The 19,319-nt window shown below is 47.5% G+C and overlaps 1 protein-coding gene across 3 annotated transcripts in view; it reads left to right on the top strand.

Annotated features, from left to right (window-relative positions):
- The window catches only part of ADGRD1 (adhesion G protein-coupled receptor D1), a 122,594-nt gene that overhangs the window by 23,117 nt on the left and 80,158 nt on the right, over positions 1–19,319 (top strand). For 2 of the 3 annotated variants that reach the window (XM_072802100.1, XM_072802101.1), the window contains 7 exons: positions 3,068–3,247; positions 6,558–6,812; positions 10,450–10,514; positions 11,212–11,367; positions 15,148–15,207; positions 17,864–17,981; positions 19,050–19,160. In XM_072802100.1, the coding sequence (XP_072658201.1) occupies positions 3,068–3,247; positions 6,558–6,812; positions 10,450–10,514; positions 11,212–11,367; positions 15,148–15,207; positions 17,864–17,981; positions 19,050–19,160 (945 nt within the window). The remainder of the gene's footprint in view (positions 1–3,067; positions 3,248–6,557; positions 6,813–10,449; positions 10,515–11,211; positions 11,368–15,147; positions 15,208–17,863; positions 17,982–19,049; positions 19,161–19,319) is intronic. The other variant, XM_072802102.1, reaches the window with a different exon arrangement.

Raw genomic sequence — 19,319 nt, 5'->3', positions numbered from 1 at the left:
ACAGAGGTGCTGTTCCTGGGGAAGGGTGCATAGATGCCATGCTGGCCACAAGGCATGGGAAGGGCTGCTCCTCTACCTGGAAGGACTCCTCCCTCACCCACACCCACCACAGACACACAGAGAAGACAGTGTGTTCACCAAGACTTCCTTACTTGGCCTGGGTCTTTGTTGTGCATTTTTCTTCTTCCCGTAATTCCTGAGTTTTTTTTTTTTTTTTTTTTGTCTAGTTCAGCAATTGAGTGATGGTGCTCTTGAACACACAATGTCCTCTCTGTGGGAGGGGAGAGTAGAACAGCACGGTGATCACAGGTGCAGAGTCCAGAATCACCCTGACAAGTCCAAATCCTGCCTGTTACCAGCTGTGTGGCCTTGCACGTGTTACCTGTTTTCCCGCCTGTAAAATGGGGACACTGAGCACACCTACTTCACAGGGTTGTTGGAAGGATTAAGAATTAACATACGGACTCGTCTTAGAACCATCTTCCTTGTTCCTAGGAAATTCCCATTAAATGCTAGTGATCACATTTTTCTCTGTGAAGTGTCTTCACATAGTAAGGAAATGTATCTGTTAAATGTATCACATGTATTTTTTTCTTCCTGGATCACCATTTGTACTTTGGCTTTGTTATGGTAAGTTATTTGCCTTGCAGAATTTTGTATTTCTTTGCTTGAATGTATCCGTCTCTTCTTATGGCATCTGGATGATACTTTTTTTCTGGATCTTGCTGAGAAAGACAGCATCCTCATTTTCTCTTTGGGTAGATTCAGATTTAATGCTCATATGGAGAAAGAAGTGTGGTATCACTTATCAGTGATCACACTTCCTTTTTACCCCTTCAACTTGTTTCTTCCTTGGGTTGATGACCTGCGTGCCTGGAGCCACGCTCCCAGGGATGCCGGTGTTAGGGCTCCCTAAGACTCTGGGGAGATGTGAACTGACATTAGAAGATAAGGATATTTCTCAGTTGGGAGCGATTTTCACGCAGGTTACATGGATGAAAATGAAATGCTCGCCTTATCCTTACCTAATGCCAAACCGACTGCCTTATTTTTGTTTCTCTTCCTGGACAGACATTTGGCCAAGATGGGATTGAATAAAAGGAATTTCTAAATGCAGCAAAGTGTTTGGAAAAAATTAATGAATCCTCTGGGAATTCATTTCATAACAAAAATTTCACAATGCATGTGTTTGATTCCTGGTGAAATGGGTTGTTTCTGAGAGCAGGGAAGCATGGCAGGAGGGCCGTGGTTTGTGCTGGGCTCTGCTTCAAGGGCGCGCAGGGAGCAGGCTCCGGGAAGGGTCCTGGGACCAGCCCATTGCCTCTGAGCAGTCTTCCATCCAGGGTTCTGCCCTTCAGGGCACTTGGGGGGCTGTCTGCTTTCCTCAGTGGCCCTAAGTACTCACCCCTATGACTTGGAGTTCTATTCCAGCTTCTCAGAGGTAAGGAAAGGGCCAGGCCCCTGCCCTTATTATGAGATTCCTCTTATATTAAAAAAAAATGGAGAAATTCCAAACCAGGCTATAAAATTATTCTGTTCTACATGCTTCTCATTAGCAGATTAGACCTCCAAGCCCACCAAAGTATAATGCAATCTGATGATCACAAGACATTTGAACAGCTTATAATGTATGTGTCAGCCCATAAGGTGTTACAGGAAAGGTGGTTGGACAGGACACACGTTTATATTTGATGGCCAATGTCTGCTAATTTAATGACTCTCTCAGGCTGTGTCTGTAATCTCATCTGAAGACAAGGCCCAAAGTCGAAGTTAGGTGCCATTTGTACATGAAAGCCACCCCCACCCCCCAATGAGTCAGGAGTCTCAGGCTCTTTCCTCTCTCCTGCTCAGGGCCAGACTGGGAGGGTCAGGGCAGCTGGGATTATTTCTGGCTCCCACCCGAAGTCCACGCAGGTTGCTGGCTCAGCACTCGCATGTGTGTGTGCTCTCTGGCACACAGGCACACACATCTACACACACAGTTACTCATGCAAGGAAAGGGTTAATGTCACTGGGGTCAGACAAGCAGGACAGAGGCTCAGATTCAGAACTCTAAACAGTGGCAGGCAACCTGAAATGCAGCTGAGCCTCTGGCCAGCTCCGCCCATATGTCCCTCACCCAGGAGTCCAGCCTCCAGGCCTGCAGGGTGACTGTGGAACAGGGTCTCCACCACCAAGAACTGGACTTACTCTCAGGTAAGATGCAGTGACCATGGAGCCAACTTGTTCATAGTCACATCTGAGTGAAGAGCACTTAGTTCACGTGGTAGGATGCAGGGTGTCTTCAAAGGGCCTCCGCGGACTCCCCCTGTTCCTCTGTTGGAACTATTTGTAAATGCCAAAACCTTAAAAGTGGGCTTCCCTTTGGACTGGGAATTCCCCACTAGGAACACATCCTAAAGGCACAGAGTCCAAACATATGCCAGAAGGTTTTAGCTTCCAGTTCTGTCTGGAGAATGAAGAGCTGAAGGAAGCTGTGTGACCCTGATTTAGAATATAACACTGTGTAGACATACAGCACGACGGTGTGAAAAGTCTATTTATGGACATTGGAGGAAGCTCATGATGCAGGAAGTTTTTTAAAGATGTGGCTTATAAGCTAGTATGCTTGAGCTGGTCCCTTTCTTTGTAAAATGTACTGGCAGGAAAGGTTTTAGAGGGACAGACCATATGGATGCTTCTGGATAGAAAGGAGGGGTAAGGACAGAAGGGTGCAGGTTGTTGAGATCTGTGGGCTCTGGGGCCACAAGGCTTCCTCTTGGATCCTGCTTCGATGCTGGCTTGCTGACCTTGGGCAAGCTGGCCCCAGTGCCCGCATTTGCACAATGGGGATGTTAACCAGGGTTTACGATACTGAAGGAGATGATTCACTCAGAACTCCTGGGAAAGTGTCCAGTACTTACTGGGCTTTGATAAATATTGTCTGATTGGAACATGCATCATCTCTAGAGTGAGAAAAAGATGGCTTCTCAAATGGATGTTAGGAGCCGAGACAAGGACCTGCTTCTGAGGGCGGGTTCCCCTCTGTGGTCTGTCAGTCCTGACCCTGTGCCTTCCCTTCCTTCAGGAGTCACGTTTTCTTTCTTCTGGAAGACACAAGGAGAGCAGTCCAGGCCCACCCCTTCTGCTTACAGGGGACAGGTAGTTTCTGATGGCTTCAAAGTCTGCTCCAGTGGTGGCAAGGGCTCTGTGGAGCTGTATACACGGGAGAACTCCATGACGTGGGAAGCCACCTTCAGCCCGCCAGGTAAGGGCCTGCCTGGGGACACCTGCTGGAGAGGCCCAGCAGCCGGCAGCCAGGTGCCCGCACTCCCTCCCACCCCAGCTGTGTGCCGGCCTCAGCTGCCCTGTCCTAGAGGGGAAGTGCTGATGGGACTTGACCAGGTTGTGCAGGATACTGTTTCTACCTCTCCCTCCTCTCCTGGCTCCCTGGCTCCCTCCCCTCCGGCCGTCTCCCCTCCCTCTTCTCCCCCTGCTGCCTTTCTTCTTCTCCTGTTCCTCCTCCTCCTCCCCTTTAAAATGGTATAGATATGGCAATATTTAGGATATGAAAATCTTTTGGAACAGAGGCTGAAGACTAGGCAAGGAAGTGGGGGTGAGGGTGGTGATGCTCTGGGACGAATGGGGGACATCATGGGGCTGTGTAGACAGTGGGGGAGTTTGCAGGTGGGTGTTGCAGGGCCATGTGGCTCTGTCTGGAGATTCCTGCTTTCTCTGTGGCATGAGATCAGGTCCTGCCACAGGGCAGGGGTCAGAGGCCTGGGGCAGGAAGCTGGAGGAGCATAGGGTCTCAAGTGGAAACTGGGTAAGGAAGAGAAGTATTGGGGTGACATTGAGGGTGAGTCCAGTCTGGGCTGAAGGCTAGGAGGGATGCGTGGAGGGGGAGGGGGATAGAAGGAAGGCCTCCAGTAGGAAATGGTACCTGAGATATTAAGGACAATTCACTTTCTGGGCCATTTCAAGAGGCTGTGTGTCTCAGTTGTTAAAAGACATGGATGACTCTGGAGCCAAACAGGCTGGGTCAGACCCCTCTCTGTACCATCCTACCTGTGAGCCAGGAGCCTTACTCACTCACCCCAAGCTTGAACCTCTACCTTGCCTCTGTAACAGGTCTGGGACAATCTTGCCTACTTGCTTTCTCTGACCCCAGGCCAGGGGGAATCTGCCTCCCCTGCCCTATACAGAACTACCTGTATCTTGTTCATGGTGCTTATCATGTTCTACCCAAGGTCTGGTTCTTCTATAAGAGTCTTATCTCTGCTCCTTGGGGCTGATGCTGAATGGGGGCACCTAGTAGGTTTCTACTAGTAGAAACCTAGTAGGTTTCTTCAACATATTTTAAGGTAAAGTCTACTGAACTCTGTTTTTCTTCCCAGAAGAAGAAAATCTTAAATCAACTGCTGGGTGATTTAAGAATTGTAAACATTTCTGCCTGGCAAATACATTGTTTGTTCATTGAAGAAATTTGTTATTCTTGCTTTGAACTCAAAGGCAATAAAACTTTGGACCCATTTAGGACCCAAGCGCTCTCCAGGGACTCAAAATTAGAGAGCTGCACAATCCTGAGCAATTGCTGGGTGATTGACTTACAGAACTTGATCTTCTTAAAAAATTATTTTATTTTTCATCATGATAAGAGTACTCTTTAATCCCCATCACCTATTTCACTCAGCCCCCAACCCCTTCCTCTCTCTGACTTCCAGTTTGTTCTCTATAGTTAAGAATCTGTTTCTTGGTTTGTCTCCTTTTGTTTTGCTTCTTAAATTCTACATGAGTGAGATCATATGGTATTTGTCTTGACTTATTTAGCATTATACTCTGTAGGTCCATCCATGTCATTGCAAATGGCAAGATTTCATTCCTTTTTATGGCTGAGTAATACTCCATTATATATATCCGCCATCTTTATCCATTCATTAGTCCATGGACACTTGGGCCACTTCCATAATTTGGCTATTGTAGATAATGCTGCTATAAACATAGGGATGCATGTATCACTTTGAATTTGTATCTTTGTATTCTTTGGGCAAATACCTCCTAGTGCAATTGCTAGATTATAGGGTAGCTCTATTTTTAACTTTTTGAGGAACCTCTATACTGTCCTCTACAGTGCCTCACCAGTTTGCATTGCCACCAACAGTGCACAAGGGTTTTTTTCTCCACATCTTTGCCAACACCTGTTGTTTCTTGTGTTTTTGATTTTAGCCATTCTGACACATTCTGTGAAGTGATATCTCATTGTGTTTTGAATTTCATTTCCCTGATAATGAGTGATGTTGAGCATCTTTTTATGTCTTTTGGCCATGTGGATGTCTTCTTCTTTGGAGAAATGTCTATTCATATCTTCTGCCCATTTTAAAAATTGGATTATTTGTTTTGGGTGTTGAGTTGTATCAGTTCTTTATACATTTTGGATACTAACTCTTATCAGGTATGTCATTTGCAAATATCTTCTTCCATTCTGTAGGCTTCCCTTTGGTTTTGTTGTTTCCTTCACTGTGCAGAAGCTTTTATTTTGATGCAGTCCCAATAGCTAATTGCACCAGAGTCTACTCAGATTTCTGTAATTATTATAAGGGAAGATTTGGGGACAATTTACCAAAAGTATAATTCTGATGACTTAGGTTGGAGAAAAATCTTCTTGGAGTTGCCATCTCTAGAAATAAAGGGTGGTTGTTTCGATTGCTGGGTGATTTAAGATGATGCCTGGCTTGAAGTGATACATGCCTTTAAAGAGCTGCCTTGTTCCTTTCAAAAGCAAGCCCATGAGATGTCTTAACACAACACTTGCAAAATGAAGTGAGGCCCTTTGTGGGGCAAGCTTCTGTCAAAGTCTGACAAACATTCCTCTTATTGGTGACCGTGGTTCTCATGCCAGAGAGAATGAGCCAGGAGGGTGGCCCTGCCTACCATGGTACCACCGTGTTGGTTAATATCACATGTACTATGTTGGAGCAGAGGTGGATACCAAATTTTGTGGGCTGAATCAGGCTCTTAGATAAATTTTATTGCCACATAGATTTTATTGACCTGCACTATGATGGCCTAGGCAGGACCAAAAAATTTTTTTGAACAAGTCATGACCACTACCTATTATTTAGTTTTAATTTTATTTTTAATTTTATTTTTTAAATTTTTATTTATTTATGATAGTCACAGAGAGAGAGAGAGGCACAGAGACACAGGCAGAGGGAGAAGCAGGCTCCATGCACCGGGAGCCCGATGTGGGATTCGATCCCGGGTCTACCAGGATCGCGCCCTGGGCCAAAGGCAGGCGCCAAACCTCTGCGCCACCCAGGGATACCTAGTTTTAATTTTAAATATCAAAGGATCCAATTTAAAATAGCAAAGGGTCTCTTTGGACTGCTTCTGGGATTTTAGGGGCAGGAATTTCTTCCCTGTACTTCAAAAGACTCAGGAAAGTGATCCATATTATGACTCACCACCAAGGTTAAAAGTGACTAATCATCTCAAAAGGGATGTGCTTAACAACTGGGAGACACATGCATGGGGAGCTCTTCTCACATCAGCAGAACAGTGACCTTTGCTCTCTCTAGGTCCCTACTGGACTCATGTCCTGTTTACATGGAAATCCAAGGAGGGTTTGAAAGTCTACGTCAATGGGACCCTGAGCACCTCTGACCCAAGTGGCAAAGTATCTCATGCCTACGGGGAGCCCAGCGTCAACCTCGTGATAGGGTCTGAGCAGGATGAGACCAAGCATTATGAAGATGGAGCTTTTGATGAGTTCATCATTTGGGAGCGGGTCCTGACCCCGGACGAGATCGCGATGTACTTCACAGCTGCCATTGGTCAGTGGGCATGGCGGGGAGGGCTCAGGCCAGCTCTGCCCATCTCTGGAAGGGAAAGGCTCCTTCTGTCCACCTCCCTTACTAGCATTTCTCACTTTCCACTCTCCTGAGGTGGCCGTCTGTGCTGCAGGCTGCGAGGAATCCTGATGAACCTCATAAATACAGTCATTTCTCTAGAACACCTGTTTCTTAAGATGGAGTAACTGGCAACTTAGAGGAGAGACACTGAGATGAATATCCTGCTGGTCACCACGGGTTTTCAAGTTGTACATGATGGATGATTACAGACAGCTTTGGGGATAGATATTCCAGATCCATTAATGCATTTGATCAACAAATGTTTATCGGGTGCCTTCTGTATGCCAGACTCTGGTGGGTGCTCAGGGACCCCAAAGGATGCCCCCTTCTTGCTCAGTACAGAGTGGTTGTTCAGAAATAGGGCCTGAGGGACAGGAAGCCTGGGTTCAAATCTTCACTCAGCCATGATGACCTGTGGGACTTGGGAAATTACTTTTGTTGAGGTAAAATTCATGTAACATAAATTCAACCATTTGAAGGTATACAGTCCTGTGGTACTATGTTCACTACATTGTGCAGCCATCCTCTCTGGTTTTAAAACAGTCTCAGAACCCTGAAAGAAACCCAGCACCCACCAGCTACTGCTCCTTGTGTTCCCCTCCCAGCCTTTGGCCACCCCAATCCACTTTCTGTGTCTACAGACTTCTGTTGTTTGGGTCTTCCACATACCTGGAATCATGTAATATGTGACTTTTTGTGTCTTAATCTTTCCAAGTCACAGCATTCTTTTTTTTTGAAATGATGGAAATAGTAGTACCTATGTCCCAGAAAGCTGGGGGCTATGGAGATATCATGTGACAGGTGTAAGGCATCAGCAGAATGCCATGGGGCAGGTTTTTGCAACATTTTCACTGTTTTTAAGATTAATACTTTCCCTTCATTCCATTTTCATTCTGCCAACACATGAATGTACTGAATCTTTATTTCAACAAGAAATAATCTGCCAGAAAACAACAGTCACTCATAAACATTTGTCAGCTGGCCACTGCGTGGACACCAGAGCAGCAGGGGAATGCCAGGACCAGGAGCTGAAAGGCTTGCCGCCCCTCAACTTCTGACAGTAAATCCCTTAGCTGTTAGGGGTTTGTGGTTACATGACAGAAAACACAACTAATGTGACTTATGCCAAAGTTAAAAAATCTCACACAATGGAAACAAGAAGAGAAAATCTGCTTCAAGACCCGTTTGCTCTAGGTTTTCACATATCATTAGGAATTTCTGTGTTCTCTGCTTCCTTCTTGTGGTGCCAGCATGGCTGCCATTCCCTCCAGGGCTCCATCCCATCCTCTGCCGAAGACGAAGGGCTTCCTTTTTCTGTCATCTCCTGCAGCAGGGCTGGCCATGACTCTCATTTCATCAGATTGATCTGGTGTTTCCCAGAAACCAAGTACTGTGGCTGAGGGTGGAGAATATGCTGATTGCCTTAAGTCTGCATCATAGTCCACCTGACATGGCAGTGTGGTCAGCCTCCCCAAAGATGACTGTGGCTGCTGGTCTTGGAAGCAGGGCACAGTCACTGTGCTTGCAGGAAGTCTCTGTCCATTGCAGCCTTTGACACCCATTTTTCACTGAGAAAGTAGAATTCATTCCTTTCACACAAGTGACATAAGGACAATATATAGGTCCTGTATAATAAAAAAGGATGTCAATCTCCTGCATTTTATAGCCCAAGATTCAGAAATTTGTCATTTTGAGACCAAGATGTCATCTGTACATGTATTATTGAAAGCCTCAAAAAAAATCCTGCCTTCCTGATACTTTGCCATTTTATTAACACTGGAAAGAGGTGTTGCTGTTTCTGGTTCTTGCAGTTATCCCAACAAATCCTTGTCCCCAGGACATCCCAGGGCTCAGGGATGAGAAGCATCAGCCCCACACCTGACATAGTGTTTCAGATCACCTCGCCCTCTGTGCCTTCTGAAGGTGGTGTCTGGTTTTTTTTTTTTTTGGGGGGGGGGAGGTATTTAGGAAAGGTGTTTGCATTAACATCTGTGTGTCCCAGGGAGCATTTGCATGCATCTTTGTTGAACCAGAACTAGACCCATCAGACCCCATAGTGCTTGGGGACTCAGTTCTGAAGACAGGTCACATGACATAAAGCACATATATAGAAAATGACCTGGAGTCCCCTGGACTGCTCATGTGGGTCAGTCTGTCAGAGCCACAGGTTCAGGTCAGCAGCAGGCAGATAGACATCTGTGCTGAGATCCAGCATCTCTTACCCCAGGCCAGGGCTCTGCTGGGGCTGGTCCGCAGGAAGCAGAACTTGTTCTTTGCATAAAGCCCTGTCTGCACACAAAACATGTGCTCAGAGCAGGCATTTCTGTGTGACTTGCCCAGAGGGGGCATCCTCTTCTAATTTATTAGCCAGAACAGACCAGATGGGGTGACCTTTTCTAATTCACACAGAGGCTTTGCCACACAAAGAACCAGAGGAAGTAGAAGGCTGCATCTAGTCTTGATTTTCAAGTATGTATCTTTGGACACTAGAAACACACCCACACAAACAGAGGCCAACAAAATAAGAGCCCTTTGGGACCTGAGACTGCCAGAGGACACAGAAGATTCTCCCTTCTTCTCTCAGCCTCACACGGTCCTCAGCTGAGGGTGGGCAGGATGGCTAGGCTGATCCTCACTGTCTTGCACTTTATTTTGTGGACTCATGTGAGTTATACGTGAATTCAGTGTGACTCCTCTGTCACTCCTTGGCACTTGAATGAATATCGCTCTGACTTGGGGAACGGAATGTTTGGGGCTCTTGTTGTTCAGGCAGTGTCTCCCCTTCCGTGTCTGTCTCCCAGCTACCTGGCCCCTCCCCAACCCAGGGGGCCGGTTACTACTGCAACTAGCTAGGGGTGATGAGGTCATTTCCTTAAGTCACCCCAAGCAACCTTGAGGGATATTCCACAAATGAGGTAGAGTATCTAGTTAGTCTGTTTTCTTACCAGAAAATGCTAAATTAGAAATCATCAGTGGAAAACAGGTAGAGCAGAGCAAATATGGCTTTTGGTGCTGGATATCTTCATTATTTGTAATTACTTATGATTAACCAAATGGAGTAGAAAGAACTAGAATCCTCAGGGTTGAAGGGGCTCAGGAGGAGAGTCCCCCCACTACTTTGTCTTGTTTTACCTGTCTGGGAAGAAGGCTTGACTGGACGGATTGTTCGTCCCAGCCCAGAGATTAACAGCCCTCTCTATTCCATCTTCAACTAGTCCAGGCGTAGTTGAAGGCTGTTTCTTTTGGTTCTCTATTTATTTGAAATCAGTAAATGCTTGTATAAAATCATCGTTTATATGATGACTTGCATGAAGGGTGTTCAAAAGCAATTTGAAACATAAATAGGAAAGTAATGTGACCTGGGAAAATCCATACAATCTTGTCTATTGAGCTAATTTACTAGCCCTTTATCTTTCCAGCACCATTCCTACTCAAAACATTCTCAGGCTCTCTTGGATGTGTCTGAAGCTGAAGAATTTTGAACAAAGACAGGTCTTCCTCATGGTGAAAGACTGACCACGTTTCAGGCCTTAATTAAGCGTTACTGATTTTTTTCCAGGAAAGAATGCTTTGTTGTCTTCAACACCACAAAGCTTCTTCATGACACCTCCAGCCAACACCATGGTGAGCATGCACTTTGACTTCGGCTCTGTCTCCCCTTGTTGAAGAATTTCTGCTTAGCCTCTATGCCAGGACTGAATTTCAGTAGGCAGTCTAGCGTCTGGGAAGAAATCATCCCTGGAGGAGAAGCTAACTTTGGCATGAATTCCGGATACCCAGGCTGACTAAAGGGAAAACCCTCTGCTATGTGGCCTCAGGGGTCAAAAGGAAGTAAAGCAGACTGTCCAGGGACACAAATGCTGAGAGTATCTCTGGGCAGGCAGGACCTGTGTTGATGCTTGTTTTCTTTCTGCCGCTTCTCCCAACATTTGAGGAAAGATCAGTCCATACAGAAATGGACTCTGCCATTACCTGTAATCACACCACTACACCTCACTTGGGAAATCTATGGGAATAGTGAGGGCACAGACTCTTACACCATCTATGTGGGTTCAAACCCCAATTCCACATTTATTTCTGGGTAAGCCTTTCTGTGCTTGGTTTTATCTCTCAAGTAGTCACATATTTCTTGAGGTTGTCCAGAGGATGAAAGGTTAGTTAGTATGTGTTAGTGTCACAAAAGTGCCTCCTGATATGCAGTAGGTGCAACTGCCGTTGTCATAGGCTTTAAGAGGCACGAGACCAAAAGGACACACTGAACTTCCAGGGGATTTCTTGGCTTTCGTCCCTAGCCGGAACTCACGCCTCTCATTTCTTTCAGATGCCCACCAATGCCTACCATCCTATCATAACCAACTTGACAGAGAAAAGAAAAAACTTCCAGAGTCCAGGAATTGTACTGAGTTATCTGCAAAACATGTCTCACAAATTACCTGATAAGCCTCTGTCACAGGAAATGGCACTGAACCTCACCAAGGTAAAGCTAGTCATTTCTGTGCTTAGCTGATCAGGGATGACAAAGTGCCAGATCCTGGCCCACAGGCGTGTTTTGTTTAATCTGCACAAAGTTATAGAAAAGTTAGGAGCTTTTACATAAAAGTCTGCATTTTAGACTTTCATGCATAACTGGATAGGGTGGCCTCTCCAGCCAGCTTACCCAGCTGGCTGGGGCCTCTTTAGCCCTGCCTTAGCCCTTCATGTCATGTTCCCACCTCGGCATCTACCTGGCCAAAGGCCATCTGGGCGTGCATCTCTGGTTCTAAACTCTGCTGGCTACCTCGGCACCTGGTAAAGGGTGGGACTGGGTCTTGGGTCGATGTTGCTGTGGAGCCCTAGGCTGCAGTCTGCACACACTGTGACCCACAGTGTTGTGACTTGTGGGCCGGTGGGAATTGCCAAAGTTACCTAGAGCACTTTGTGAACTGGCCATTTATGGCATGGAATCAAGGTGTGGTTGCTTTCCACTCTGCTCCAAATACTTCCTGGGTCGAGGTAGATAGAGGTGGTAAGGTTCCTGTGGCCTTAACTTCCATCTCAGCACCGGGGCTCTTGGCTGAAGTGGAGAGGGAAGGCATGTCTGGGCGGGTTTTTTCTGGAAAGTGTCCCACGTTGGGTGCGGGGGGGCAGGGTGCAGGGTGCAGGGCTGTATCTCCCCGAGGGTTCCTTGCCCTGTGCCCTGTGTCCTTGGTCACTCTGTTCTGCGGCAATACGGGGAGACAACAGGAGACTGCGCTCGTGCGCCTGCAGAGAGCAGCGTCTGGCGCGCGGCGAGCGCTCTGGGAGGCTCCTTCATTCCGCCAGGCTTGCTGGCTGATGGCAGGTCCGAGGAGCACGTGCAAAGACGCGCGGGATGCCCCCCACGTGGAGAGAGGGCATCGTCGGCCCCCTGCCCCCGCGGGGAGAAGCAAGAGCCAGCCTCCCAGGCGTCCCCATCCACCCCTGGGGCCAGCCGGGTGCAGGCGTGCGCGGCGCACGCGGCCTGCGGAGTCTGAGGCCTGGCGCTGTGCCTGCTTCCCCACGGCCCCCGCCGCCCCCCTTCCTCCCCGGTCTCCCCGCCGCCCTACCTCCTCGGCCTCCCAGGAGAGCGGCTCCGGCTGCCCACAACCCGCACCAGCCCTGAGTATGTGCAGGCAGGTGGCCGCCTGCTTCACTGCGGGTGCCGGGTTCCGGTGCTTGGTCTTCCCGCACAGCAGGGGCCTGCGGCCGCAGCACAGTTCCGTGTTACCCAATGGCGGGGACAACCCGCCCCCAGGCCCCGCGCCGGCAGCCGGTGCCTGAGGGAGTCCACGAGGCCACGCGTCTTGACCCGGAAGGAGAGTCTTTCCCGCGGTCCGTGTGCAGACCTCCCGTCGCAGCTCATTGGGCGGAGCTCGGTCACGTGACCGCCGGCCCAGGGGAGCGGGCGGGGCACGACGGCTCAGCCAATCACAAGGAGTGTGGGCGGGCCCGAGGCTGCGGGGCGGGGCCGAGGCTGCGGGGCGGGAGCACCTCTGGGTTCAAAGGTGCCGAGGGTCCGCGGCGTGTGGGGGACCCAGGCCAGGGCCTGTCTGTAGCCGAGAGGGGGTGCCTGTTGGAGCGTAGGCGCCACTGCAGGTCAGCACGGCAAACTTCCTCTGGAAGCTCCGCTTTCCTCTCTCCCCTGCCTCTCCCTGGGCCACCTGGCCTTGCCCGGGCCAAGTGCTCAGGGCCCGCAAGCGGGGCGGGGAGCAGGGACGGCGGCCGGTCCGTAGCGGTGGCGGCTCGCTGCTCGGAGCCCCGGGTTTGACCTGCAGGGCTGCCCCTTCCGCTTGTGCAAGGGAGGCCCCGTACCTGGATCTTACGTGCAGATTTGTGAGGCGCATTCAGCCTCGGGCCCTCGGTTTGGGACTTGTGACGTGGACCTCAGTGGAGAGGTCTGACTCCGGGTGTCCTGCAGAGGAATCCTGCAGATTGGCCCCGAATCCTGCCCATCTCTGATTCCATGAGAAGTAATATCTAATTTTCCATGAAGTCCCCTGGCTTCTCAGCGCTAGCAATCGGGCAGGAAAATGGTGAGAAGTCAGGTCCTGTGCCAGGTGATAGGGGGGCCGTTAGCCACATCCAGCTGGGGAGGGCTTGAGCTGTGGTCAACTCAGACTGAGATGTGCTTAAAATACACGCCAGATTTCTAACACTGAGGACACAGAAAAGAATGTAAAATATTGAATTGATAATTTTTATATTAGCATGTTGAAGTGCTATTTTAGATATATTGGACTAAGTAGAAATTACTTTGTAAAAACTAATGAAAATTAGTTTCACCTTTTTTTTTTTTTTTTTCTTTTAGAGTATGGCTATTAGAGGGGTACCTGGATGGCTCAGTTGGTTAAACCCTGACTCCTGGTTTTGGCTCAGGTCATGATCTCAGGGTCCTGAGATCCGGATTCTCCTCCCTCTCCAGCCTCCCCCCGGCTCCCCGCAGCTCCTGTGCAAACTTGTGCTTTCTCTCAAAAAAATTAAATAAAATATGGCCTCTAGAAAGTTTAAAAGTTGAAATGTGGCTCACATTATATTTTTATGTCACCAAACTGCTCTAAAGTACAAGTCAGCAGTTTATAGCCATTAGGCCGAATCTGTGTTGCCTGTTTTTGTAAGAAAGTTTTATTGGAACATGCTCATTTAGTTATGTGTCTGTGGCTGCATTTTTATTACAATGACAGAGTTGAGTGTTTCTGACAGAACTGTATGGCCTTAAAGCCTAAATACTAGGTGATCTTTCTTTAAGGAAGTGCTGACTCCTGCACTAGATTATAAATTTTCCCCACTAGACCTCAAGTCCAATATTTTGTTCATCCTTAGTTCTTAAGGCTTTGTCCTTCAGGGTCTTAATAAGTATTTATCAAAGATAATAAAGGAGTGAGGGGTTTTGATGATGTATTCTCTAAATATTTAGTGTCTAAAAGTGAGGAAGAATGTGATTTTTCTGGAAATGGCAGTTTGGTGGAAATGTGGGAGATTTAATTCAGGCTCTAAGTTTAATTCTGTGTCTACAATAGAAGACAAACAGTTAAAGGCTGATATGAGTGATGTAAATGAGGGACTAGACTAGGTGTCAGGCAGTAGGGAGTGGCGAGGACTAGGGTACACTGAGGAACACGTTTGATTAAGCTGCTGCTTCACTTTTGCCAATGGTGGCCATGTGGGACTGTGGGTTAGGGGTGGTCAAAGCTTCTGCTTTTCTCAAAAGAAGCAGGAAATTAACATTTTCATTTAAATATTCCAATTTGAAAATGTCAAAAGCTAATTTCATTTTTTTTAAATGGTGAGCCAAACCAAATATGATTTTAAGGTGATTTGACCAAAGGTCCCCAAGTAACTTCTTTATGGAGAGGTAATTTCCAATGAACACATGTGGTTTTATGTCAGCTTGGCTTCTCTACCCAAGGAAAGCATATTCAGTGGGCCATGATTTGTTCATCCGTTCATTCATTCATTTATTCATTCAACCGTCATTTACTGGGGGCTGCTTCTATCTCCTAGGCACTGTGTGTGCCTTAGTCTCCATGACTAAGCTGAATGCTTATCACTGATGAATGGATTGTCACAGGGAACAAGTAAGATAGTAGGCCTGAAGGACCTTGTAAAATATAACCCAATATGCTGATATCAGCTATTTTTGTTTATTACTACATGTAAAATCCAAACCAGCCATTGCTTAATAGACATGGAGTAATCAAAGGTCTTGAGATTTTGAGGATTAAGGATACATGCTAAGAAGTGTCATTTTGTCTGCCTTTAGGCTTTCTTAAAAGCCATGGAAGAGGTTCTTCAACTGCCCAGTTGGATTGATGTATCAGAGGTAAGAAAAAAGAACATTTTGATCTTCAAAACGTATGCACTTTGGGAACCACTGTGACTTCCTAGAACTGGTGTAAATATGGCCCAATTCACATCTTGAAGAGAAATGATGCATCTTTTAGTTTTGTAATCTGAAATATTAGAGCACATTTTGACCAGATACAACTGATGTGAAGTACCATGTCTTCTGTATGGCTCAAGAATGTGTCAGTGATACATTATTCTCCTCAACACCAAGCAAGGAAATGGTTGCATTTCTTCCTGAGTGTATACTTGGTTGACCTCTGTTTATCATTTTTTAAAAAATTTTTTTTTAATTTTTTAAAATTTATTTATGATAGTCACAGAGAGAGAGAGAGAGAGAGAGAGAGGCAGAGGCAGAGAAACAGGCAGAGGGAGAAGCAGGCTCCATGCACTAGGAGCCCGACGTGGGATTCGATCCCAGGTCTCCAGGATCACGCCCTGGGCCAAAGGCAGGCACCAAACCGCTGCGCCACCCAGGGATCCCTCTGTTTATCATTTTAATAAGATATGTTTTACCATCACATTGTTCTTGAGTAGTAATAAAAAAAAAACATGTTTTATGTTTAAAGATCACTAGATTAAGTGAAAAAAGTAGAACACGTGACAATGTGTATTTCATGGTTATAAATGTAAAAACCAAAAAAGCTTCTTTTCCCCCTGAACTCCAAAGAATTAGAAAGGAGAATAGAATTTTTTCTTTTTAAAAATAACTTAATTGATCCTACTATTTAATGAATAAAACAAGTTAATATGTTGTGAAGGTAGAAACTGTAGATAGTAAAAAATGTATAAAAGAATAGATACCTGAAGTCCTAAGGTGGACCACGACCCTGAGCACACCCCTTCCCGTTCTGCTTTTATTTCACTTACCTGCCCACATAGTCTACAAATACGCTGTGTGTCTGATTTAACCTGGTTGTCTTTGACTCTGCAGGACAGTTTCCACTGACAGTAGGGAGATCAGTCAGGCTAGGCTAGGCTATGCTGCAGTAACAAATAGACCCCTGCATCTCAGTGGCATAGCACAGTTGAAACTTACTTCTCACTCATGCAAAGTCTGGAGTGGGTCCGAGGAGCCTCTCAGTCCAGTGACTTTGGGGTCCTGGCTCTGTCCATTTTCTGATGCTGTGGTCTTAACATGACTTCCAAAGTCCAGCAGTGGGGAGGACTCTCAACTGCCTTGCTTAGCAGAGTTGCAACCACACCATTGTAATATTAAAGTGCTCATTCTCCTGATATCCTATAAGGTTTAAAAAATATTTGCCAGTTTGAGGCAGAAATGTTATTAATGAGATTGCTGTATGGTTTACATTTAATGAACTTTTTATTTAAACAGTTTCAAATGGAATGAGATGGAGTTAACACTAGCAAAGGGAGGAAAACAAGGGATTTGAATTTACAGTTGATCTAGTATTACCTAGAAACAATTTCTTTTTTTTAAAATGCACAACCATCCAGAGGGACTGGAGGCTTCTAGAGGGACTCTGTGTACAGAACTGCGGCATGGGGAACCCCCAAAAAATGGCCAGTGGAGGACCTGAGCAGACCTATTTTATCAGCATCATTATAAAGTAATTTTTTCTTAATGTTCTGCCACAAAATATGAATAATCATGAAACTATTCAGACTTAGGAAGGCTCTAATGTGCATTCAAGAGAAGGTATTAATCAGCTACTGCCCACAGAACTACAGAGAGACACAGATTTCTATGTGTTTAGCCATGCTCTGCTGATTGAAATCAGGCCACAGGCCTCAATGAAAATGTCTAAAATTGGCCTCAATGTTCTATTCCCAGCTCATTAGATTCTCATGGAGTGTGCATCTGTGAGAGAGCGCTAAGGATCCTTAGCAGACAGATGCTTTTCAGAAAGGCAGGAAGGAGGCAAAGGGCATGATGGCAGAGAGGCACAGCCACCGCACACCCAGGGCACTGAAAGGTCCTGTCCCTGTAGTGGTGTGCCTGACGAGGGCCCATCAGCTGGATCTGAGCTGCTGCTGAGATATGGAATGACCAGGAGGGACCCCTGGGATCCTCTCTGTGTTGGGGAATCAGAATGAGTGAAGATGGCCTTTGGAGGGAAGGGATGCACCAGGGGGTTTGAAGAGGCCAGAGAGGATTTGGGGCGCTGGCACCTCCAAAGCATCCCTCCCCTGCATGGAGAATAGGATGAAGCTTCTGGTGTCCTTGTTCTGGAGGGCATTTGGGGGGCAATCAGCCCTCTCCTCCTGAAACGGAAGGGGGCAAGGTGGGGGCTGGTCAGAGCTTTGCTGAGGTGAGTCCAGAGGGTAGCTAGCACCAGGTCTCTGTGACCTGTGTCTAAGCATAGAAGCCTTGTGGCTGACGGCCAGGTGACTGGGATGTCTGCTCTCTACCAGGTCAGCTGGGTGGGTGACCTCACTGGCCACTTCTTTGCCTGTGAGAAGGGTAGTGCTGTGGGCTCTCCCCTGCTCCTGCTCATCTGCTCATTGAGGGGACAGGCGGCCTGCCTAGGCCACCACAGACACAGGGCATTCTTCCTTTGGAGGGTGCTGGTGGTGTCAGGGCCAGGCTGCATGTGTTTGGAGGGTAGGCTTCAGAATGGTCACTGTGCAGGTTCTGTTTTCTCAGTTTCCTTGTGTTGTGTTGTTTCCAGGACAATGCTATGGTGGTGGGCTTGATAGAGACTGTTGACACTGTCATGGGCCACATCTCTTCCAGCCTGGTCACCAACGAGCCCCAGGTCACCATCATAGGCTCCTCTTCCATGGCAGGTAGTTGTCAGCTGGGTGTGGGATGGGGCCTTTGGTGCAGGGGCTGGGGACTCAGGAAGGCAGCTGGCCTGTGAGGTTTGCTCTGACGGCCCCGTGCTCACCTACACACGCCTGCATGTACACATCTGCATGGATGCACGCATACACTTGCACGTGCGCACACACAGTGTACACACACTCACACACAGGTGCCCACACACTTGCACAAAGGTGCAAACACGTGCAGGTGTGCACGCACACAGGTGCACACACACACGTAGCAGTAAACACACCATCAGCTCAGACCTCTCTGCTTTCCTAAACTATGTTGCCCTTATGCAAAATTACACTTTGGAGGGGCAGTGAGATTGGGGCACAGGTGGTCAGCTGTGATGTGGACGCAAAGTCACAGAAGCATTTGATTGTGACTTGGGAGCCAGAATGAGCTCATGTGACAGTTCTTCTGCTTAGAACAAGAGTCAAAAAGCAGCAGCTCCTTTGGGTGCCTGTAGAATAAAAGGTGCAGAATCAGGTTTCCGAGGGCCGCCTGGAGGCTTGGTCTAAACCTGTTTTTCCGAGGTAATTGGTGTATAGTCCCCCACATGCTGACTTAATGGCCCCTCCATTTGAAAAGCCTTTATCTCAGGAGCTTTGCACTGCTAATACTCCAGCACAAGAACCAAACTCTGGGACACAGGCCGAATGTAGGTTAGTTTTAGTGAACACTTGTCGGCTGAGAGTCAATCTGTACATGACACTGGTGGCTGGAAGGCCAGCATCTCCAGCAACTTCTTCATCCTGTGTGTCAGGAGGAAGCCCTGAGAGCTGATGGGCTGCCCGGAGGGAAGGAGGGGTCGCCTCAGGCCACAAGCCCCTCCAGCGTGTGGGTCTGATGGTTGTGTCAGCCATACAGTGGAAATGACTTCCCTGGACTCTTATTTTTTAGTAGGTTGTCATTGTCTAGAGGTAATTACACTGCCCAGGGGAGCTTGTTCTGTTAACAAAAGCAGAAGCAGATGGGGTTTTACAGCCTAATTTCCTGCGCTGTGGAGCTTACTGACTGGCTTCTTGTCTTTGGCTTGTTCTCAGAGTTTTCTGTGGCCAAACTCCTACCCGAGACCATAAATTCCTCCCACTACCGCTTCCCAGCCCAGGGGCAGAGCTACATCAAGGTTCCCCATGACGCTTTCCGCAGCCAAGGTGAGTGCTGCTGCTGAGCTACCCCAGGACCCCCGGGACTCAGCTGTCTCAGGTGTGGCCCTTGTAGATATGCTGTCAGCTGTTATCTGGTGGAGGACCACCCTGGAGCCTGCTTGCCTATTCCTGCAGGAGTGGCTCTGGGCCAACATTTCTCAGGGT

The sequence above is a fragment of the Canis lupus genome, chromosome 27, assembly GCF_048164855.1.
Source record: "Canis lupus baileyi chromosome 27, mCanLup2.hap1, whole genome shotgun sequence".
Classification (NCBI taxonomy): Eukaryota; Metazoa; Chordata; class Mammalia; order Carnivora; family Canidae; genus Canis; species Canis lupus.
Note: the sequence above shows the minus strand (reverse complement) of the source record. Positions and strands in the feature narration are given on the sequence as shown.